Below are 24,838 nucleotides of genomic sequence, written 5' to 3' on the forward strand. Positions count from 1 at the left end.
TAGACTGATGTAAATTGTAGTGGGGTACATACACAGATTTTTCAGTGGAAATGTCACCGCTGAATATCGGGTAACTTTTTATACCTGGAGGGATGGTTGTTGGAACTTGTTGCTGCAGCTCCCACAGGTCATTTCCCCACGCATTCCATCTCCTTGTGCAGCCAGAGCAATTACTTGCCAAATGAAAGGGCCTCAAGCAGAAAGTGTGGGAAAAAACGACATTGCTTGATATAATAGGCCTATTATATGGCAATTTATGGGTAAATGTTACCCGACCAGACCGAGCAAAAAAACATAAACATTGTTTGAAATCATCTATAGGCTATAGATAGCAGTGGAGGCTGGTAGGAGGAGCTATAGGAGGACGGGCTCATTGTAATGGCTGGAATGGAATTATTGGAACCGTATCAAACACATCAAACATATGAAAACTACGTTTGACTCGTTCCATTAATTCAATCCCAGCCATTACAATGAGCCCGTCCTCCTATAGCTCCTCCCACCAGCCTCCCCTGATCGATATATCGTCTATCTACCTTGCAAGCTATTTAGACTACTTAAAGTCAGCTAAACAGGAACAAAGGGAAGATAGCCCACAGATTATGGTTATTTTCCAGTAGGCCTACCTATTGAATTGTAAAATAGGCTAGTTTACAGCATAGCAGGCTACATAGGCCTACAATAGGATAATATCAATTTGGTTAAAGGTATCTAGGGTAGCCTAAACAAGAGCTCTTAAAAATGTTATAGCTAGCCTATGCCTCTCTCCGTTTATAGGCTATTGAACAGGACGGGCGGAGGAACCGGGACCCGCTTCAGAGTACGAAAGTGACGTCACGAAGTGCCATTCGGCTGCGGGAGGGGGTGTATAACTAAATAATAGATTACTGGTCACGTGGTGTAAGCAGGCTTCTGAATGATTTAAAAGGTTCTCGCCTCCCACCGCCTCCTGGTGATGCGCGAGATGCTGCTGCTGCTGAAGAGAGAGAAGGAGAAGAGAGAGAGGGAAGAGAAAGAGAGAGAGGCAGAGAGAGCGAGAAAGGTCGAGCGAGAGAGGAGAGAGAGAGAGAGAGAGAGACTGCAACAGCAGCCGACATGGAGCTCGAGCCTTTCCGGGGGAGAGCGAGCATCCTCTAATCTGCCAGGGTCACGGTAGAATACGTAAGTGAATATGTTTCTCATCCTTTCTGTCCATCTCTGTCCCACTCTCACTCTCTCTGCATGTGTCGTCATGGTTTGTGTGTGTGAAAATTGTGTATTTGACCCGCGGTATGTATGTGTGTCCTGCAGTTGATCGCGTTGTTGTTTGACGATAAAATGTTTCCTTCTTGAGTCACACCTGCTCGGCGTGCATGTGCGTGTGCATGTGTATGTGTTGGGGGTGGGAACTCGCAGCCCCGTTGTAGCTGCAGTAGACACCAGGAGAGAGAGAGGAGAGGAAGATACGATTTCGTTATTACATTACCCGACATAAAGGTATTTGTTTATCAACAGCTAGAGTAAATGTTGAGCTCTGCCTGATATCATCACGTAGTAGGCTACATCTCATCTGATCGCTATTTTATCTTAGAAGGACCTCTAGATAGATATAAGGCTACCCTGTGCTGTGTGTGTGTGTGTGTGTGTGTGTGTGTGTGTGTGTGTGAGAGAGAGACAGAGAGAGACCGTACGAAATGGATGCTTATCATCCGGTTTATAGCTTAATGTCTGCGTGTGTAGGGTGCACGCCCATGTGCACGCCTATCCTCTGCAATAATCAGTCTTTTTCTATAGATGATAGCGTGCGTGGGGGGTGGGGCATCTGAACTTGTGCTGTTGGGGAAACTCTCTTGGGAGCAGATTTGTTGGGAGGTACAACTCGTTTAGTATAGCATAGGATAGGGTAGGATAGGGTAGGGTAGGGTAGGGATAGGGTAAGGATAGGGTAGAATAGGGAAGTATAGGATAGGGTTGGGTAGGGTGAGGATAGGGTAAGGGTAGCATAGGATAGGGTAGGATAGGGTAGGGTAGGGTAGGGATAGGGTAAGGATAGGGTAGAATAGGGAAGTATAGGATAGGGTTGGGTAGGGTGAGGATAGGGTAAGGGTAGGATAGGGTAGGGTAGGGTAGGGATAGGGTAAGGATAGGGTAGAATAGGGAAGTATAGGATAGGGTTGGGTAGGGTGAGGATAGGGTAAGGGTAGGATAGGGTAGGGTAGGGATAGGGTAGGGATAGGGTAGAATAGGGAAGTATAGGATAGGGTTGGGTAGGGTGAGGATAGGGTAAGGGTAGGGTGAGGATAGGGTGAGGATAGGATAGGGTAGGATAGGGTAGGGTGGGGATAGGGTAAGGATAGGGTAGAATAGGGAAGTATAGGGTAGGGTTGGGTAGGGTGAGGATAGGGTGAGGATAGGGTAGGATAGGGTAGGGTGGGGATAGGGTAAGGATAGGGTAGAATAGGGAAGTATAGGGTAGGGTTGGGTAGGGTGAGGGTAGGGTAAGGGTAGGATAGGGTAGGGTGGGGATAGGGTGAGGATAGGGTAGGATAGGGTAGGGTAGGGATAGGGTAAGGATAAGGTAGAATAGGGAAGTATAGGGTAGGGTTGGGTAGGGTGAGGATAGGGTAAGGGTAGGATAGGGTAGGGTATGGATAGGGTAAGGATAGGGTAGAATAGGGAAGTATAGGATAGGGTTGGGTAGGGTAGATGATAGGGTAAGGGTAGGATAGGGTAGTGTGGGGATAGGGTAAGGGTAGGGTAGGGTAGGAAAGGGTAGTATAGGATAGGATAGGGTTGGGTAGGGTGAGGATAGGGTAAGGGTAGGATAGGGTAGGGTGGGGATAGGGTAGGGATAGGGTAAGGATAGGGTAGAATAGGGAAGTATAGGAAAGGGTTGGGTAGGGTGAGGATAGGGTAAGGGTAGGATAGGGTAGGGTGGGGATAGGGTAGGGGTAGGGTAGAATAGGGAAGTATAGGATAGGGTTGGGTAGGGTGAGGATAGGGTAAGGGTAGGATAGGGTAGGGTGGGGATAGGGTAGGGATAGGGTAAGGATAGGGTAGAATAGGGAAGTATAGGATAGGGTTGGGTAGGGTGAGGATAGGGTAAGGGTAGGATAGGGTAGGGTGGGGATAGGGTAGGGATAGGGTAGAATAGGCTAGAATAGGGTAGTTACTGTATATTATTGTGTTATAACTTTCCATCCTCTCTGGGTTTGAGCATGAAATAGATGGTAGAGAGAGAGGGGGATCAAAGAGAGCTCTCTAACTGCAGTATTTTCATTAGCGCCTTCACACACATTCCTCTCTCTGTCTGAGAAGCCAAAAGCTGGAAACATTGATTTCAATTATTTAGGGCTGAGGTTTAAACACACACATGCACACACTGAGATGTTGAGACAGGTCTGTGTGTCAGAAAGCCTGGAGCCTGAGAACAAGCTCATCTCTAATGACATGTCATGAGAGTTCTCTCTTTCTTTCTTTCTTTCTTTCTTTCTTTCTTTCTCTTTCTTTCTCTCTCTCTCTCTCTCTCTCTCTCTCTCTCCATCACCCATTCCTCCCCATGTTCCTTTTCTTCCTCTACCTCTCTTCCTCATCCACTCCCCCCTCTCTCTGCTCTCTCACTCCTTTACATCTGCCTCTGTCCCACTCTCCCTTTCTCTCTCCTTTCATCTGTGTGGTGCTGGCCGTGGTGCTGAAAGCAGCAGTCATTAACAGGAATTATAAACTGGGTGGTTCAAGCCCGGAATGCTGAATGCTGATTGGTTGACAGCTGTGGTATATCAGACCGTATTCCACGGGTATGACAAAACATTTATTTTTACTGCTCTAATTATGTTGGTAATCAGTTTATAATAGCAATAAGGCACCTTGGTGGTTTGTGGTATATGGCCAATATACCATGGTTAAGAGCTGTATCCAGGCACTCTGAGTTGCGTTGTGGCTAAGAACAGCACTTAACCGTGGTATACTGGCCATATACCACACCCCCTCAGGCCTTATTGCTAAAATATGGTGTTGATGAAGTCTTGATAATAGTCATGTCCGTTATGTTGTATTAGTTTGGCTACATTCCCGTCATGCCAAGGAAGATCCCAAGATGTGTTTAACCCTGATGGGGATACCAGTTCAATAATTCACCTCCTGTCATGGCTAGATGTCACGGGGAGTAACATCGACTGCTCCCTATAAGCCTGTTTGTAATGGATTTAGATCAATCATTCTGTCAACAGGTGTGTGTGTGTGTGTGTGTGTAATGCATAATGATGAAACATCACTGAGCCACAGGTTTCAGCTGTGTGTGTGTGTGTGTGTGTGTGTGTGTGTGTGTGTGTGTGTGTGTGTGTGTGTGTGTGTGTGTGTGTGTGTGTGTGTGTGTGTGTGTGTGTGTGTGTGTGTGTGTGTGTGTGTGTGTGTGTGTGTGCGCGCTGGTGTGTGTAGATGATCTCATAAACGTTGTTCTATTGCATGTGTCACTCACCCTCTCACAAGAACACACACAACCTGATTTGGTTTGTGAATGGGAGCCTCACTACTGTCACAGAGCCTGTCTGTGCATAAAAGCTAATACAATCACCTCCACACACACACACACCATCACGGAGCCATCTGCATCTCCGTCATCAGCAGCCCACCCCCGACCAGACTACAGGCCACGTAGACATACAGAGAGAAAGAGAGATAGAGAGCGAGAGGAAGGGGGGGATAAACTCCGGGCCCTAGTGATGTGTACAGCCTATTGGTTAGTAATCCTTTTAGATATGTGTCACAGTTTGGCAATATGGTTACCATGGTTGTCAGATACAAGGCCATCCAAAGGAACACAGATATAGAGGGACAGAGAGGGAGAGAGAGGAGAGAGAGAGAGGGGAGAGAGAGAGAGGAGAGAGAGAGAGGAGAGAGAAAGGGGAGAGAGAGAGAGGAGAGGGAGAGAGAGAGGAGAGAGAGAGAGAGGGAGAGAGAGAGAGAGAGAGAGAGGGGAGAGAGAGAGAGGGGAGAGAGAGAGAGGGGAGAGAGAGAGAGGAGAGAGAGAGAGAGAGAGAGAGAGGAGAGAGACAGGGGAGAGAGAGAGAGAAGAGAGAGGGGAGAGAGAGAGGAGAGAGAGAGAGAGAGGGGAGAGAAAGAGAGGGGGAGAGAGAGAGGGGAGAGAGAGAGGGGCGAGAGAGAGAGGAGAGAGAGAAGGAGATGGAGGGCTGCGTTCCAGCTGTCTTTCCCACTCTCACTACACTCATGAACTCAGCACTGGAGAGAGGAAGAGAGAGAGACTGAAAGAAAGGAGGACAGAGAAAGAGAGAGAGAGAAACTGAAAGAAAGGAGGAGAGAGAGAACCTTTCTCCTGAGTCAGGTCCTATACTCAACGATGACATACCCTCTGTCTGACTCTGACCTACTCAGAAGTCCAGTGGTTGCCATATCAGAACATTGCCGGTTGCCAGATTGGACTGAATCGGTTGCCAGATTGGACTGAATGAGGCCTTTTAGCTTTATTAAGGTACTGAGTTCCAGAAGCTGAATCAGGATGTACGTTCTGTCAGTCAGACAGAATGTTGGCTGGAACACACAGCTAACCACTCTCTTACAACAATGAATCATGCTCATTGATTGGCTGATTGAATAACAATAATTTATTATTATGGTGGATGACTAGGAAACTTGATGACAGACAGACGGATGGACAGGCATGCCAACAGGCAGACGGACAGACAGATCGATCGACAGACAGAGGACGGCTGGACTTTGTAATGGGCTGTTTACGCCTGTTCTTCTAGTTAGGGAGGACAGATCCTATTGCATTGTGTTTGAGATCAATACTGTGTCTGATGGGAACAGATGAGCTGTTTTATCAGTCTTCTGCTCATCCCTCCATCATCATATCCCTACTTTCTTATGTTCTATTACCCACACTCTGCAGGGACAATAGCTGCCATGCCCACCGCTCTCCTGTATTGTGCCTTGCTTTGTGGTTAAACTGAAACGCACACATGTACACACACACACACACACACACACACACACACACACACACACACACACACACACACACACACACACACACACACACACACACACACACACACACACACACACACACACACACACACATACATACAGCCACTGTGGTTAAACAGCTGGGTAATTGCAGGCCTCGTTTAAGTGGTTGATGGCTGAGAGGCGTGTGTGTGTGTGTGTGTGTGTGTGTGTGTGTGTGTTCGATGATTGAGTAGTACTCGATGATTGAGAGGTGCGTTGGCCCACTTTACATAAATGATTTCTCCCCTCTTCATGAGTGCAGACAGAGGGGGAATAATAGAGAAATAAACAGAGAGAAAGAAAGGAAACTCATTGAAAGAGGGAAAGAGCTTGGCAGTAATAGCAGTCATCAGAGCAGGTTATTTTCCTACCCGGGCTGCACATACTGACTTTATATTAACTCTTGTTCACTTTAGACCAAATGGTTTTATTCAATCATCTTCTATGAGTGCAGTCGTTGACTGACTGGGCGGAGGACAGGGGATTCGTCGCTCGAAGGTTGAATCCGTGACTGTGCCTCAAATAAAGCCCTATTCCCTTTATAGGGCTCTACTTTTGACCAGTACTCTGGACTAAGTGCACTATATCGGGAATAGGGTGCCATTTGGGACGCGCGACCCTGTAATTCTTTGTCTATGGCTGTAATTATATTGTTTGTGCTTGTGTGGGTCTGTAACAGAACAATCTGTTCTGTCAGATTGGGGGGAGTGGAGGAGTTGAGTCATTACAGTCCATCAGCTCTGAGTTTATCTCAGGTCAGATCTAATCAGGAAGTGATGATGACTCAGGAAGCTGTGGACAAGACACAGGCATGGTGTCTTATGTTGTCAGCTGTATTGTACTGTATGTGTAAAAACAGGGGCTTTTCTGTTACAGATGGACACCTGAGACAACAGACAACACTTCTATATCACCATGAGGAACTGCTGACACCCTCCTCACCTGACTACCAGAGAGAAGACACTTTTCTTCCTCCCATCCTCTCTCCCACTCAGCCCGTCTTCACAAGGATAAACGTTATTTTCGAGAGTGGAAAAAGTGAACGCCAGAGGATAAAATAGAGAAAAAAGCTAAAGCCCTCTCTTGACCCTTGACCTCAACCACTGACCTGTGACCTCAGTATGTCAGGTCTGCGTGGTAAGCTGCAGCGTGTCCAGTGGCGGGCAGGATGGCACTCCTTCACCTCCAGAGTCCTCAGGACCAAACCGGTAGAGAGCATGTTGGACTCTGGGACAGGTAGATGTTTAAAGGGGGTTATCTAGGGGTGTGAATGAAGGTGGGAATGTGTGTGTATGTGTGTGTATGGGGGGGGGAATATGTGTGGGTATACAGTATGTGTGGATATATGTGGGTGGGTGATATTAACGTGTGTTTTATGTTAAGGCATGTGCTTGTATGCTAATGTAAGTGTGTGTGTACAGGTGGTACCAGCAGCCATGGCACCAAACTAGCGAGGGTGTTGTCCACGATAGACCTGGTGTCACTAGGGGTGGGCAGCTGTGTTGGCACGGGGATGTACGTGGTCTCTGGGCTGGTTGCTAAGGAGATGGCTGGACCTGGCGTCATCGTCTCCTTCATCATCGCTGCTGTCGCCTCTATACTGTCAGGTAATGACACACACACACATACACACACACACACACACACACACACACACACACACACACACACACACACACACACACACACACACACACACACACACACACACACACACACACACACACACAGGACATTAAGGCACACACAGCTACATGATATTTGTGTGTCTCCCCTTCAGGAGTGTGTTATGCTGAATTTGGGGTTCGCGTTCCCAAGACAACAGGCTCAGCCTACACCTACAGCTACGTGACAGTGGGGGAGTGTGTGGCCTTTTTCATTGGCTGGAACCTGATCCTGGAGTACCTGATTGGTACAGCCGCGGGGGCGTCGGCTCTCAGCAGCATGGCGGACTCACTGGCCAATAAAAGCATCTCCACGTTTATGACTACACACATCGGAACACTCAACGGCCTGGGTGAGTCTGGAGGGGGGAGGAGAGGGGAGGGAGGGGGTGGAGAAGGGAGGAGGGTGTGTGCTGTATATTTGTGAGGGTGTGTGTGGTGTTTCCACTTGCTGTGAAATAATCTTCCCTGAGACCTGGGCTGTGTCCAGCGTAGAAATATAGTGCGATGAACAGCCATGCCTTTCTGACAGGCAGAGCAATAACACAAGTCAGTAGGTTTCACCTTCCTGAATGTGAGCTTGACGTATAGAGTGGCTAGCAGTATAGAAACAGACAGTGAAAGCTCATTCCTCAGCATAACAGATGAACACTACTTTTTATGTTTGTGGATTGTAGCGAGGGTTATGCTACAGGGTTGTGATAGTTTTCCTGTTTGTGGATTGTAGCGAGGGTTATGCTACAGTGTTGTGACAGTTGTGTGACAGCCTAGGAACTGTGTAAACAGACAGAGGGAGACAAAATCTCTCTAACAGGAAAAGGAAATGGTAACTTTCCAACCACTGGCCATCTAGCCTGCCATCCATTTCCTCTGCTCACACACACACACACACGCACGCACGCACACACACACACACACACACACACACACACACACACACACACACACACACACACACACACACACACACACACACACACACACACACACACACACACACACACACAAACACACAGGCTCAGGACTCAAGAGAAAGACTGTGGTGGGAAGAAAGAGAGAGAGCCACAGTAAACTTTACAGTAAACTATTATATAAGCCCTCGTGTGAAACATTTTAACTTTGAGCCTGTTTCTTATACTGAGGTCTGTAAAGCACTAAAGGCAATAGACACTAAAAAGTCTGCAGGTCCAGACAACCTGGATACCTACCTCTTAAAGATAGCAGCTGGTATTATTACTGAACCTGTGGCTCACATTTTCAACTTGAGTCTCTGGACCAATTCCATTCTCACCATTTGGAAATCAGCTTATGTCCTCTCACTGCTGAAGGGTGGAGATCCCTCAGATCGAATAACTATCGTCCTATTTTCCAACTCCCTATGCTGGCCAAAGTCTATGAATCCCTAGTGAACTCACAGTTCAAAAACATCCTAATTGAAAAGAACATAGTGAGCGGGGTTAGGGCTGTGGCGGTCACGATATTTCATCAGCCAGTGATCGTCAAGCAAATAACTGCCTGTCTCACGGTAACTGACCGTTAATTAACATAAACACATTTAGCATCTCCTGGCTTCCATACATTTTAAAAAGTCTAATAAATCCATGTAATATAGCCTACACCTTCACAATAAATCCATTATTTCTTTTAGACGGGTCTGAAGAAGCATGATATGAAGAAATTGTAGTCTATTTCAGAAGAACAGAATAGCATACTCTGATACTCTGAGTTGTCCTTATGTTTGGTCCTGATGTGGCTATGCCAAATGGCTGTGGGATACACTAGTTCATTTAGCAGACAAGATTTGCTAATAATTCCTTGGCATTATTTTATATTATTTTATAGTATGAAGAATACAATTGAACAAAGCTGAATAAAATATAAATATTTTCTCCAAATGATTTGAGGGAGTGCGCACATGCAGCTATTCTGTGTTGAGTGGTTAACAAAGAAATAGGTACTCCTATATGCTTAATTTAGAGTTATTTATGTACCTATAGTTGTGATACAAATGTTGGGATATATGTTTAGATTTTTAATACATTGTAAGGCTGCATGATGAGACTCTAATGATGATTTGAGAAAAGTCGCTTGAAAGGCATGAGCTCTGCTTTGTTTTTTTTGCGCAGGCTGTATACACTCCAATAGTCTCTCATTCACAATTTGACCAGCACTTAATAATGCCTCAAATTTCACGACTGCATCCCTTTGTGGCCGTCATGCACCCTGAAAAAGTCCATGGCTTTTGCGGCCTGGAGTGCTGCGTTGTGCCCTTCTCCCTGAGTGTGCTGCGTAATCCGATGCATCTCTCACTCACATGGCTCTCCGTCACGTGATCAGGTCTTTCTCACAGGCTACAAGTGAAGACAGACACATCAGGGATGCAACTGCGTGCGACCTTATCCAATTCCGAGGTGCATATTGAAGATATTGGAAGAACTGTCCAGATTTACATTTCGTCAGCCAACAAGATGATTAGGCCTAACGAACAGCAAAAGCACTAGCCTATGTCAATCTACTATCCCCCATAGACCAAAAATTGACCTATTCTCTTCTGTGTGAGAAATAAATATTCCAAACAGTCTGGGACAGTTGTGGGATGCGATAGATCCCAAATTAATACAACCACTCGAATCAAAAAAAAAAATTACGCAATGAGGCTGGTGCAACAGATCAGAACGTTTAGCTTAAAATTAGGCTATTTCTTCACATTTTAATCGCAGCAATGCGCACATGGTAGTAGGCTATAAGCGTGAATGTTCCATTAGCGGAAAGCACCATTATCAAAAGTGAACACAAATGCAATTATGCATGTAATGCTTTTATTATAAAGGTGCATTGTTATGGTGAAAATTATCTTCCCCAAACTTGAAACTCACGTGCTGCTTATGTATGCCAGTTATGTTCTACACCCCTTATAAAGCGGATTAATGTTCTTCATTTTAAGAAGTAATTTGGACACTTTAGTTGTGATACAAACCTTATTAAAACATATAGGATTATGGGCTAGGCTTAGCGACTATGATTTGAACAAGTCGCAAAAAAAAGGCATTGTTTCTTATACTGGGCATCATTCACAAGTGATAATACAGTTGAAGTCGGAAGTTTACATACACTTAGGTGGGAGTCATTAAAACTCATTTTTCAACCACTCCACAAATTTCTTGTTAACAAACTATAGTTTTGGCAAGTCGGTTAGGACATCTACTTTGTGCATGACACAAGACATTTTTCCAACAATTGTTTATAGACAGAATATTTCACTTAAAATTCACTGTATCACAATTCCAGTGGATCAAAAGTTTACATACACTAAGTTGACTGTGCCTTTAAACAGTTTGGAAAATAAAAAAAAATGATGTCATGGCTTTAGAAGCTTCTGATAGGCTAATTGACATAATTTGAGTCAATTGGAGGTGTACCTGTGGATATATTTCAAGGCCTACCTTCAAACTCAGTGCCTCTTTGCTTGACATCATGGGAAAATCAAAAGAAATCAGAAAAAAAGTTGTAGACCTCCACAAGTCTGGTTCATCCTTGGGAGCAATTTCCAAATGCCTGAAGGTACCACGTTCATCTGTACAAACAATAGCACGCAAGTATAAACACCATGGGACCACGCAGCCGTCATACCGCTCAGGAAGGAGACACGTTCGCTCTCCTAGAGATAAACGTACTTTGGTGCGAAAAGTGCAAATCAATCCCAGAACAACAGCAAAGGACCTTGTGAAGATGCTGGAGGAAACAGGTAAAAATGTATCTATAGCCACAGTAAAACGAGTCCTATATCGACATAACCTGAACGGCCACTCAGCAAGCAAGAAGCCACTGCTCCAAAACCGCCATTAAAAAGCCAGACTACGGTTTGCAACTGCACATGGGGACAAAGATCGTACTTTTTGGAGAAATGTCCTCTGGTCTGATGAAACAAAAATATAACTGTTTAACCATAATGACCATTGTTATGTTTGGAGGAAAAAGGGGGAGGCTTGCAAGCCGAAGAACACCATCCCAACTGTGAAGCACGGGGGTGGCAGCATCATGTTGTGAAGGTGCTTTGCTGCAGGAGGGACTGGCGCACTTCCCAAAATAGATGGCATCTTGAGGAATGAAAATTATGTGGATATATGGAAGCAATATCGCAACACATCAGTCAGGAAGTTAAAGCTTGGTTACAAATGGGTCTTCCAAATGGACAATGACCCCAAGCATACTTCCAAAGTTGTGACAAAATGGCTTGACAACAAAGTCAAGGTATTGGAGTGGCCATCACAAAGCCCTGACCTCAATCCTATAGAAAATTTCCTATAGAACATTTGTGGGCAGAACTGAAAAAGTGTGTGCGAGCAAGGAGGCCTACAAACCTGACTCAGTTACACCAGCTCTGTCAGGAGGAATGAGACAAACTTCACACAACTTATTGTGGGAAGCTTGTGGAAGGCTACCTTAAACGTTTGACGCAAGTTAAACAATTTAAAGGCAATGCTACCAAATACTAATTGAGTGTATGTAAACTTCTGACCCACTGGGAATGTGATGAAAGAAAGAAAAGCTTAAATAAATCATTATTATTCTGACATTTCACATTCTTAAAATAATGTGGTGATCCTAACTGACCTGAGACATGGAATTCTTACTAGGATTAAATGTCAGGAATTGTGAAAAACTGAGTTTAAATGTATTTGGCAAAGGTGTATGTAAACTTCCGACTTCAACTATATATAATTCACAAGTGATAGGCTAATTTTGCCACCCATCAGACTATTCTTGATTTAATATTACCTTTACATATACTAAATAATATATTTGTGACATTTGTTTTGATTTAGAATGGACCATTATCATGCACCTGTATCGAAACAGGGGAAAAAATACATGTCATCTATGCATGTATATAGTGGAGGACGCTTTCCCGTGGTTTATTTTCATGCCAGTCAGGTGGGCTATACTCCTGTTGTAAAGAGAAGCAATGTGCATAATATTAGGAAAGGTTCAAATAAAATACAGTAGGCCTAGCTAATAGAAAGCTGATGGGATCCTCCTCTTTTTAATAGAATCCATCACTGTTTTCTCACGCAATTGCATAGCCTATTAAAATGTTGCGCAACAGGAGCTCTCAGGAAGTGTTTGATTAGATTTTCAATTACATTTGCATTAATGTCAGAGTGATTAGAGGGACAATAGAGTGCTGAGTACCAGGCAGTTAGTAAGTTTGGTAGGCTACTAATGACCAGCAGCAGCATCAGAGCTTGAGAAGCCAAGTTACCCTGACTAAACGGTCACGTGGCATTTGACTGCCTTCATGACTCGTGACTGCTGGTGTGGCGGTAATATGGTCACCGTAACAGCCCTAAGCGGGGTTCAGTCTGGCTTTAGATTGGGGCACAGCACCACAACTGCAGGTATAGAAGTGGCAAATGACATCATAAATGCACTTGATAAAATGCAGCATTGTGCTGCTCTGTTTGTTGATTTATCAAAGGCATTTGATTCAGTTGACCATGAATTGTTGCTAGCTAGACTCAGTAACATTGATCTCAGTGAAGGGGCAGTAAATTGATTTAGGGACTATCTTTCTGGTAGAACACAATATGTATATACTGACAATCACAAGTCTAGCTTTCTTGAGATTAATATGTGCCCCAGGGTTCAAGTCTACAATCCATTCTTCATCTAGATATGTTAGTGCCACTGAATGAATTTACATTATTTATGGGAGACTGTTACAGAGGAGTGTAAATGCTTATTTTAGGCTGGATCATGTTGTTGAATTCTATTGTATTGTTGTATATTTTAATTCTGTAATGTATTGATTGTTGCTGCCTTCTTGGCCAGGTCTCCAAAGAGACTCTGGGTCTCAATGGGCTTTTCCTGGTTAAATAAAGGTTAAATAAAACATTTATGTTTACCTCTCGGTGTGGTGTGTATTTAACCCTCCCTCCCTCCCTCCCTCCCTCCCTCCCTCCCTCCCTCCCTCCCTCCCTCCCTCCCTCCCTCCCTCCCTCCCTCCCTCGTTCTCCCCTCTGCTCCAACTCGCTCTCTCCCTCCCTCCTCCCCTCCCTCCTCCCCTCCCTCTCTCCCTTCCTCTCCCCTCTGCTCCCCCTCACTCTTTCCCTCCCTCCCTCCGCTCCCCCTCTAGGTAAAGGAGAGCAGTCGTACCCAGACCTCCTGGCCCTGCTGATAGCAGTGATAGTGACAGTGATCGTGGCCCTGGGGGTGAAGAACTCAGTAGGGTTTAATAATGTGTTGAATGTGATCAACCTGATGGTGTGGGTCTTCATGATGGTGGCCGGACTCTTCTTCGTCAACGGACACAACTGGGACGATGGAAGGTTCCTACCCTTCGGGTGGTCAGGGGTGAGACACACAAACAGACTTATATACATATGCACACGCTATTAAACACATACATTGGTAGGCATGTAGATATGCAATGAATTGTGATATTCAACTCATTAGTCAACTTCTCCTAGTTTACTAGCTAGGTTTAGATAGCAACATTGCTAACTAGAGGCTAACTCGAGTTCAACTGTTGGTGGAATCATAATGCCAAAAGTGATTGTGTTTTAACACAGCCCTTAACCTCTGTGTCTCTCCTGTGTGTGTTTATACCAGGTGATGCAGGGAGCGGCAACATGTTTCTATGCCTTCATAGGGTTTGACATCATCGCTACTACAGGAGAGGAAGCCAAGAGTCCCAACACCTCTATACCCTATGCTATTACTGTTTCCCTCATCACCTGCCTTACTGCATACGTCTCTGTGAGTACACACACACATACACACACGCATACACACAGACACACACACGGACAAACACACACACACGAACACGTCCATGCCCTATTCGGTGCAAATGACATCATTTGCCCTCAAGAGTTTGTCGGAATGTATGATTTCTGGTTGGTTGGACTCTCTCTATGTATGTCTATATACTCTATGGTTTAAGATATAGACTCTATCTATATACTCTATGGTTTCAGATATAGACTATCTATATACTCTATGGTTTCAGATATAGACTGTCTATATACTCTATGGTTTCAGATATAGACTGTCTATATACTCTATGGTTTAAAATTCAGATATAGACTGTCTATATACTCTACGGTTTCAGATATAGACTGTCTATATACTCTATGGTTTAAAATTCAGATATAGACTGTCTATATACTCTATGGTTTCAGATATAGACTCTATCTATATACTCTATGGTTTCAGATATAGACTATCTATATACTTTGTGGTTTAAGATATAGACTCTATCTATGTACTCTATGGTTTAAGATATAGACTCTATCTATATACTCTATGGTTTCAGATATAGACTCTATCTATATACTCTATGGTTTAAGATATAGACTCTATCTATATACTCTATGGTTTCAGATATAGACTATCTATGTACATTATGATTTCAGATATAGACATGTTCTATATCTCTGGTTTAGGTTAGGTTGTTAATCTGTCAGTAAGAGATGGCACTTTTATTCCTGTCTCTCTCTTCCTCCATAATCTCTGCATCCTAATCTCTCTCTGATCTCTGATCTGTGACAGATGGCCGCATGACTTCACACGTCAGTTTACGTAGATCACAGAGGCGCAATCATGCACACACCCACACTCACACACATACAACCCCACTCACTAGAGTTAGTTTGGGCAGTGATTGCACACATGCACACTTGAGTTTATCTTCATAACCCTGTCTCTCTCTCTCTCTCGCTCTCTCTCTCTCTCTCTCTCTCTGTCTCTCTCTTTCTCTCGCTGTCTCTCTCTGTCTCTCTCTCTCTCTCTCTCTCTCTCTCTCTCTCTCTCTCTCTCTCTCTCTCGCTCTGTCTCTCTCTTTCTCTCTCTGTCTCTCTCTGTCTCTCTCTGTCTCTATCTCTAGGTATCAGTGATTCTGACTCTGATGGTTCCCTATACAGAGATAGATGCAGACGCTCCTCTGATGGAGATGTTTGCTGTCCATGGCTGTTATTTTGCTAAGTACATAGTAGCAGTAGGTTCTGTAGCTGGCCTGTCTGTCAGTCTCCTGGGCTCTCTGTTCCCCATGCCACGAGTCATCTACGCTATGGCTGGAGACGGACTGTTGTTCAGGTGACAACACACACATGGACACACACTCATACACACACACACGGACATGATCATACACAAACACACGCACGCATATATGAATAATTTTCGCATTGTGTGTGTGTGCGTGTGTGTGTCTAGGTTCCTGGCCCATGTGTCTCCCTACACTGAGACTCCAGCAGTAGCATGTGTTGTGTCTGGCTGTCTGGCTGCTCTCCTCTCTCTCCTCGTCTCCCTACGAGATCTCATAGAGATGATGTCCATAGGAACACTACTGGCTTACACACTGGTGAGTTACACACACACACACACACACACACACACACACACACACACACACACACACACACACACACACACACACACACACACACACACACACACACACACACTCACACACTCACTCACACACAAACACACTAACTCTCACTCTTGTCTACCTCTTCCAGGTTAGTGTGTGTGTGTTGTTGCTACGCTACCAGCCAGAATCAGACATCCACGGCTTTGTGAACTTCCTGTCTGAGGAGCAGTCCAATAAGAAGAAGGAGGGCGTGTTAGCTGAGTGTGAGAAGGAAGTGTGCTCTCCAATCAGTGAAGGAGATGACTACGGAGGATCTCAAACTAACACCTGTGGAGCTAAGAATCTCCCCTCGCTAGGTGCACACACACACACACACACACACACACACACACACACACACACACACACACACACACACACACACACACACACACACACACACACACACATCCAATCCTACTACCCTAATACCATATTACCCTAACATTGTAAATTGTAATATTGTAATTGTAATATTGTAACATTGTAATATTGTAATCCAGGCGACAACGAGATGCTGATTGGTAAACCAGATAAAACCACTTACACTGCCAGCCACCCGAACTATGGCACCGTCGACATGGGCTCCGGCATCGAATCAGAAGAGTCGGAGGGCGGGATGTCGTGGAGGCTGAAGAAGCTGATTGGTCCGCGGTACTACACCATGAGGATCCGATTGGGCCTGCCTGGGAAGATGGACCGGCCCACTCCGGCAACGGGAAAGACAGTTACAGTCTGTGTCCTCCTCCTCTTCCTCGTCGTCTTTATCTTCAACTCCTTCATCATTTTCGGTGAGGAGACATCTCTGTTCAACACTCAGTACTATTGAAACTATACTATTGATACACCATTAGTTTCTGTATTATATCACATTTTTTGTAAGATTCAAACCCACATTTCTCAAATGACTTATACTAAACAACATACATCTAAAACTACACAAACCAAGCTAACTGTGAACTGCTAAATAATTTCATTCTATCATATTATATTATTCCTTTGAAATAATGAAGTTTCTGCACGGTGAACGTTTCCTTCTCTAGTTATTTCACTCCTGTATCTTCTCTTCTCCAGGAGCGGCCAGCATCGGTGATGGCAGCTGGTGGGCTCTTCTCCTGCTGATCTTCCTGGTCATCTTCATGGCCCTCCTCATCGTCATCATCCTGCAGCAGCCAGAGAACCCTAAGCGACTGCCCTACATGGCTCCGGCTGTTCCCTGGGTTCCTGCTGCTGCCATGCTGGTCAACAGCTACCTGATGTTAAAACTGTCTGCCATCACCTGGATACGCTTCGCTGTCTGGTGTTTCCTAGGTGCGTTACTGGACCGAAGAGTGAATGGATGGATGGATGAATGGATGGATGAATGTACATGTATATATGTACCACATACTCTAACACTGTGTGAGTGTGCGTGCGCACGTGCGTGTGTTTGTATGCATGTGTGTACAGTGAGGGAAAAAAGTATTTGATCCCCTGCTGATTTTGTACGTTTGCCCACTGACAAAGAAATTATCAATCATGTCAAAAATGTTATAAATTGATTTGCATTTTAATGAGGGAAATAAGTATTTGACCCCCTCTCAATCAGAAAAATTTCTGGCTCCCAGGTGTCTTTTATACAGGTAACGAGCTGAGATTAGGAGCACACTCTTAAAGGGAGTGCTCCTAATCTCAGCTTGTTACCTGTATAAAAGACCCCTGTCCACAGAAGCAATCAATCAGATTCCAAACTCTCCACCATGGCCAAGATCAAAGAGCTCTCCAAGGATGTCAGGGACAAGATTATAGACCTACACAAGGCTGGAATGGGCTACAAGACCATCGCCAAGCAGTTTGGTGAGAAGGTGACAACAGTTGGTGCGATTATTCGCAAATGGAAGAAACACAAAATAACTGTCAATCTCCCTCGGCCTGGGGCTCCATGCAAGATCTCACCTCGTGGAGTTGCAATGATCATGAGAACGGTGAGGAATCAGCCCAGAACTACACGGGAGGATCTTGTCAATGATCTCAAGGCAGCAGGGACCATAGTCACCAAGAAAACAATTGGTAACACACTACGCCGTGAAGGACTGAAATCCTGCAGCGCCCGCAAGGTCCCCCTGCTCAAGAAAGCACATATACATGCCCATCTGAAGTTTGCCAATGTACATCTGAATGATTCAGAGGACAACTGGTTGAAAGTGTTGTGGTCAGATGAGACCAAAATGGAGCTCTTTGGCATCAACTCAACTCGCCGTGTTTGGAGGAGGAGAAATGCTGCCTATGACCCCAAGAACACCATCCCCACCATCAAATATGGAGGTGGAAACATTATGCTTTGGGGGTGTTTTTCTGCTAAGGGGACAGGACAACTTCACCGCATCAAATGGACGATGGACGGGGCCATGTACCGTCAAATCTTGGGTGAGAACCTCCTTCCCTCAGCCAGGGCATTGAAAATGGGTTGTGGATGGGTATTCCAGCATGACAATGACCCAAAACACACGGCCAAGGCAACAAAGAAGTGGCTCAAGAAGAAGCACATTAAGGTCCTGGAGTGGCCTAGCCAGTCTATTCTATTCAGTGTGAGAAATAAATATTCCAAACCGTCTGGGACAGTTGTGGGATGCGATAGATCCCAAATTAATACAACCACTAGTATAAAAAAAAAACTTTTTAGGCAATGTGGTTGAGGCAACAGATCAGAACATTTAGCTTAAAATGTTGCTAAACTATTAGGCTATTTCTTCACATTTTAATCGCAGCAATGCGCACATGGTAGTAGGCTATAAGCGTGAATGTTCCATTAGCGGAAAGCACCATTATCCAAAGTGAACACAAATGCAATTATGCATGTAATGCTTTTATTATAAAGGTGCATTGTTATGGTGAAAATTATCTTCCCCAAACTTGAAACTCACGTGCTGCTTATGTATGCCAGTTAGGTTCTACACCCCTTATAAAGCGGATTAATGTGCTTAATTTTAAGAAGTAATTTGGACACTTTAGTTGTGATACAAACCTTATTAAAACATATAGGATTATGGGCTAGGCTTAGCGACTATGATTTGAACAAGTCGCAAAAAAGAAGAAGCACATTAAGGTCCTGGAGTGGCCTAGCCAGTCTCCAGACCTTAATCCAACAGAAAATCTGTGAAGGGAGCTGAAGGTTCGAGTTGCCAAATGTCAGCCTCGAAACCTTAATGACTTGGAGAAGATTTGCAAAGAGGAGTGGGACAAAATCCCTCCTGAGATGTGTTCAAACCTGGTGGCCAACTACAAGAAACGTCTGACCTCTGTGATTGCCAACAAGGGTTTTGCCACCAAGTACTAAGTCATGTTTTGCAGAGGGGTCAAATACTTATTTCCCTCATTAAAATGCAAATCAATTTATAACATTTTTGACATGCGTTTTTCTGGATTTCTTTGCTGTTATTTTGTCTCTCACTGTTCAAATAAACCTACCATTAAAATTATAGACTGATCGTTTCTTTGTCAGTGGGCAAATGTACAAAATCAGCAGGGGATCAAATACTTTTTCCCCTCACTGTATGTGTGTGCGTCTCACCCTGCGTATTGGTGTGTGTCTCCCCTTCAGGTATCCTGATCTACTTTGGCTATGGGATGTGGAACAGTACTTTGGAGATCAGGTCCAGGGAGCAGGAGGTCCATGCGTCTACATACCAGCGCTACGATGGTCACCATGCCGGGGTGGACGACGGCTTCTCAGGCTTCAGCGTTGATGACGACCTCTACCCCCCTAGCAACAACGACCCCTGGGCCGCACCAGACGGTGTCGACGGGTCAGGGCTGGTACCCCCCAAGGCTGATGATGATGATTGGATGGTTCCGAAGGGAGGAGCTAAGAGAGCGCTAGCGGAGGAGGACCCGGTGGATTTCTGAGAAGAAAGGAATGATGGACGGATGTTTCCGAGAGGATTGATAGATGTTACTGTTGTAAACACCTGAATGTACTGCCTACTGACGGCTGCCTGCCTGCCTGCCTGCCTGCCGGGTGTGTCTGTGTGTGTGTGTCTGTGTGTGTCTGTGTGTGTGTGTGTGTGTCTGTGTGTGTGTGTGTGTGTGTGTGTCTGTGTGTGTGTGTGTGTGTGTGTGTGTGTGTGTGTGTGTGTGTGTGTGTGTGTGTGTGTGTGTGTGTGTGTGTGTGTGTGTGTGTGTGTGTGTGTGTGTGTGTGTCTGTGTGTGTCTGTGTGAGTGTGTCCATGAGAATGTTTGTGTGGGTCCCTTGTTACTTATTTAAAAACATATTTTTTTTCATTGAGTTCCAAAGGAAATATGATCCTATGGAGGAAAGCTGTAGACTTCCAATTACAAACAGTGGGCGGGGTCTTTGGGTTGATTTGGTGATGGGCATACAGTGAAGGTATTTTCCTCTCACTATAGACAGTCCAGAGTGATGACAGACTGGGAGCGACGAGTCAGCATTTCCTGGTTCACCACACACACAGGAAGTTGTCAGAGCGCTGATCCGAGGTCACTTCCTGTCACTGGTCCAGGTGTCTCTGCTGCTTCTCTTATCTCACAGAGAGGAAACTAGCTACACACACACACACACAGACACACTTAGACACACACACACACACACACACACACACACAGACACACTTAGACACACACCCGCCTCTCCAGTCTCTATCTAGGAAGGAGGGGGGCTGATGGGGTTTTTGTGTCACATAGTAATTGGACCTTGCTTGCAATAGTGCCTTCATCTGTGTGTGCACGCATGTGTGTGTTTTTCTTTTGGCTGTGTGTGTGTGCATGCGTGCGTGTGTGTGTGTACGCTTTTAAACCTTGTATCTATGTCCCCTTCAGGGTCTTACCAGTGTAGTGTGTTTGTGACTTCTTTTGCTCCATCCCACTCTCTATGAATCCCCCCCCACAAGCCCTGTTGCTGCATTACTAGAGCTCAGAATGAAAAGGTTCTAAATTACAGATTTGTTCTCGACAGAGTTATGGACACCACCCTGCTCTGCTCTACCTACAGGTGTGCTAAATCTCCAAATGAAAGTTACTATATTAGAAAGAAGACGAGATGAGAATTGCTCTCACATCAGACAAATATCTCTGAGTGTTTAGTCACATAGAACCCTCTAATTCTATGGTCTCCACCCCCTTGGGGAAGCCTTACTTGTCAAATGCACTAAACTAAAGATGCCACGCGACCCCTCCTACTCTCCACGACCCCTAACCGCTGACCTCTATCCCTAACCACGCTACCCAGGGTTCTCTCTGCTGTTCAGGGGTGGGCTCGCTTGTGTTGTCCAGTGAAACACACACACACACACACACACACACACACACACACACACACACACACACACAGTTCAGCTGAACCCAAAACCAGAAAGGGGCTTCAGTAGGTACTCTGTGCTCCTTAGTTGTACTGTAAATATTATGTCTCTGTGTGTGTGTGTGCGTGTGCGTGTGTGTGTGTGCGCGTGTGTGTGTGTGCGCGTGTGTGTGTGTGTTCCATGCCTGTGGCTATGTAACGTGGCTGGCTGGTGAATGTGATAGCATGCTAATGTGTATAGCATGGTTGTAGATGTTGTATTTGCATGTGGTGACCGACGGCTAAGAGACATTATAGAACTAACAACACCCTACTCCAAGCTGACCCCTGACCCCTGATAAGGGAAACTATAGGGCGAAGGGGACTGGTCGATCTGGAACTGGGGTATGATATGTAGCAAATTTAGAAGGTGGTGGTTCTTTGATTTCATCTCCAACCCTCACCACCACTAACTCCACACCCTGTGTTTACAAAGCAAGCCAAAGTACACAACATTTGTTAACTTTGTAGAGAACAAAATAACCATGAGAATCCAGTAGACCATAGACCTGTACAATAGATTGAAGTCATTCACGGTATATTAGAGGGTTACACCGTAACCCTATACGTTCTGCTTATAAACGGTTAGTAATCACTACAACAGGGTTTGTTTAGGTCAAACTGAATTATGAATGTTAACTATTCAATCAGGATCCACCTGGAACCAAATATAAAAAGACCCAAATAATGTAATTTTTCTATTGATGCAGTTTACTAAGGGTTAACGACATATTTAATAATGGTTAAGAAGCCATTTTTAAGCAGAATTCAAGTTTTACTGAGACCACTTGGTAGAGTAGACACATGCAATTACATTCACTAGCTAGAGTAAATACATACAGTTCCATCCAACAGCATCGACACAAAAACATGAGGAAAAACTGTCAAACAAAAATAGGAGTATTTTTCTACTGCTGCGTCACGCCCACACCTATCCCTAACCACACTACCCAGGTCCTCCAATGGTGGGCCTCCACAGTAAGTGGGTGAGGTTTATCCACTTTCACTTCTTGTATTTCGCCCAATCAGAGCTCAGCTTGGGAGGAAATGGCAAAAGCTTATATTTTTAACTACTTCTATCTCTAGTCGTATAAGGTTAAGTTAAAAAAATATCTCTTTTCTTTTAAAGATCTTATAACATTTATTACAGTCTAAAGTAGGCAAATTAGAAGTTTTGCCACTGTTGCTTTTAAAGTCTGAGGTGCTGTTTGTTTGTTCATTTTGTCTCGGGAGAAGGTGTGCCATGTTTCTGTCCACTTCCGGGTATTCAATCATAATGCATTCCGGTTTGAACCGCACAGAACGTCAACAATCTTCCTAACAGCTTCCTAAGGCCCATTTAGGGACGGGTGATATAAATGAACTCCAGCTATCCACATTGGTTCAATTGCTGGTTTATTCAATAGGTCAATGAAATGCACTGCGATTGAATTCCTGCCTCTATCTCTCTCCTGCTGTGGCTGGCTGTCTTTGTGGGATGTTGAGACTGGCTTCTGTTTGCTGACTAGATATTTGTTTTTCTTCTGTATATTTTTCGGTATCTGAAGTTGTAAAATGTTCTGATGTATTTGGGGTTTTCCGTTATTGTTTTTGACTTTGTCTGAAATGACACCCTATCAGGACCAAAAGTAGTGCACTATAAAGGGAATAGGGTGCCATTTTGAATGCAGGCCCTATGTGTGTTTCTGCTCCTGAGTGCACTTGTTTAAGCTGAGTTGTCGATATCACCTCCATGCAACAATGAAACATTATTTATTGCAAATATGAACCGGACTGGCTCTGTTTTTGTCACAGAAACACGCATGAACACACACACACACACACACACACACACACACACACACTGCTACATAGAGGAGGATATGATAGGACAGTGTGTATCACAGGGAACAGAGCCTTCTGTGCTGAGCTAACCAGGACAAGGTCAGAGTCACACCACTGATAACACACTTTATAACAATGCCCTAGGTGAACACACACACACACACAAATACACACGTCTGTGTCCTTACACAGAGCGAAGAACAGACAGTTCACGTGGCCAGATGTGCTTCCGGGAACACAGACTAGGATTACTGATTACATCACACACACACATGCTACACTTCCTGTGTTTTGGGGTCAGATTGAACCGGAGCACCAGTGATAATACCTCTGATGTCAGTGTTTATTATGCTACAGTTAGGGAAACACGGCTGGAGACGGGGAGAGAGTAGATGATTCCTGTGTGTGTGTGTGTGTGTGTGTGTGCGTGCGTGCGTGTGTGTGTGTGTGTGTGTGTGTGTGTGTGTGTGTGTGTGTGTGTGTGTGTGTGTGTGTGTGTGCGCGTGTGTGCGTGCGTGCGTGTGTGTGCGTGTGTGCGTGCGTGCGTGTGTGTGTGTGTGTGTTGTGTTTGAACATTTGACAGAAATGTTGGGGCAGTTAGCTAGTCATTTAACTTGACATGAAAAACATTGGGACTTTTTCATTATTATTATTAGTATTAACCAAATTACATTTTTATTTATTACAGAAAATCGAACAAAAACACTGGGATAGCACAACATAGCACAATAAATAAACCAAGATAAACACGTTCCAGAAACGTTTCTGTTTTAACAAAGAGTTATTGCTGGAACTACAGAGAGGGAGTGTTAGTCTGGTGTATAGACCACATATGAACAAACACATCTGAAATGACACCCCAGTGTGCTGCGTTACTATTGGCCAGAGACACATACTATGAAGTGTTTGCCCCATCTGTCCTTTGTAGTGCACTATATAGGATAGGGTGTCATTAGAGATGCAGAGGTCTAGACGTGAAAAAGGGAAGGACCATGCTGCCAGAGATATGGAACCTGGAGACATAGAAACATTACACATCCTCTGCTACAGATGCGGATCAAACAGGAAATGAATAATGTTATCTTAACAATTTTAGTTGTAGTTCTCTTTGTCAAAACATCATTTATTCATTACTGCCACTCAAGCCCTCTAGGGGCTCGATTCAATCCATAGCGCTAAAGATCTGCGCTATAGCGCGTTAGAAATTGAAAGGCAATGTTTCCGCGTTAGCAGAGACTGCATTCACGGTGAACGCTGCATACAGTAGAAATGGATTAGCTGACAACGTCACAAAAAAACGATGTGCGCGCTTCCATGGGGAAGAAGTCAGCGTGTTGTTGTGATTCTGGATGGCCAGATTGTTAGGCCAACCCTATCACTAACCGTTCCATCAGGCTGAAGAAACTGACTTGGCAGTGTTTGAGAGAAGGGCTACATTGCCGTTTCATCGGTTTGTCATCGTATAATAAAACTATATAATAATACATTTCCTTACCACATTACTGTTGGAACACAGGTAGGTACCCACATAATGATCAATGTATAATCAACAATAATAAACATTTAAGACATGGTATTCAACAAAAAACTAAAAAT

The 24,838-nt window shown here is 44.6% G+C and overlaps 1 protein-coding gene across 2 annotated transcripts; it reads left to right on the top strand.

Moving 5' to 3' along the window:
- The first annotated feature begins 896 nt into the window (after positions 1 to 896).
- LOC106591672 (probable cationic amino acid transporter) lies at positions 897 to 20,153 on the top strand. 2 transcript variants are annotated; one of them, XM_045697763.1, is made up of 12 exons: positions 897 to 1,161; positions 6,883 to 7,242; positions 7,428 to 7,613; positions 7,787 to 8,023; positions 13,807 to 14,024; positions 14,283 to 14,429; positions 15,559 to 15,767; positions 15,888 to 16,035; positions 16,196 to 16,403; positions 16,590 to 16,877; positions 17,161 to 17,397; positions 19,667 to 20,153. In XM_045697763.1, the coding sequence occupies exons 2-12, from the start codon at positions 7,128 to 7,130 to the stop codon at positions 19,969 to 19,971; spliced, it is 2,298 nt and encodes a 765-aa protein (XP_045553719.1). In that variant the 5' UTR covers positions 897 to 1,161; positions 6,883 to 7,127; the 3' UTR covers positions 19,972 to 20,153. The 2 variants fall into 2 exon arrangements, with proteins under 2 accessions (XP_045553719.1, XP_045553720.1); XM_045697764.1 differs by lacking the exon at positions 897 to 1,161 and adding an exon at positions 1,203 to 1,476.
- Positions 20,154 to 24,838: the final 4,685 nt, after the last annotated feature.

This window comes from Salmo salar, chromosome ssa16 (assembly GCF_905237065.1).
Source record: "Salmo salar chromosome ssa16, Ssal_v3.1, whole genome shotgun sequence".
NCBI lineage: Eukaryota > Metazoa > Chordata > Actinopteri > Salmoniformes > Salmonidae > Salmo > Salmo salar.

Excerpts from the sequence above, each read along its gene's own strand:
- LOC106591672 (XM_045697763.1), top strand. The coding sequence starts at position 7,128 with ATGTCAGGTCTGCGTGGTAAGCTGCAGCGTGTCCAGTGGCGGGCAGGA. Across the intron at positions 16,036-16,195 it reads CACTACTGGCTTACACACTG|GTTAGTGTGTGTGTGTTGTT; the intron begins GTGAGTTACACA and ends TACCTCTTCCAG. Across the intron at positions 16,404-16,589 it reads TAAGAATCTCCCCTCGCTAG|GCGACAACGAGATGCTGATT; the intron begins GTGCACACACAC and ends ATTGTAATCCAG.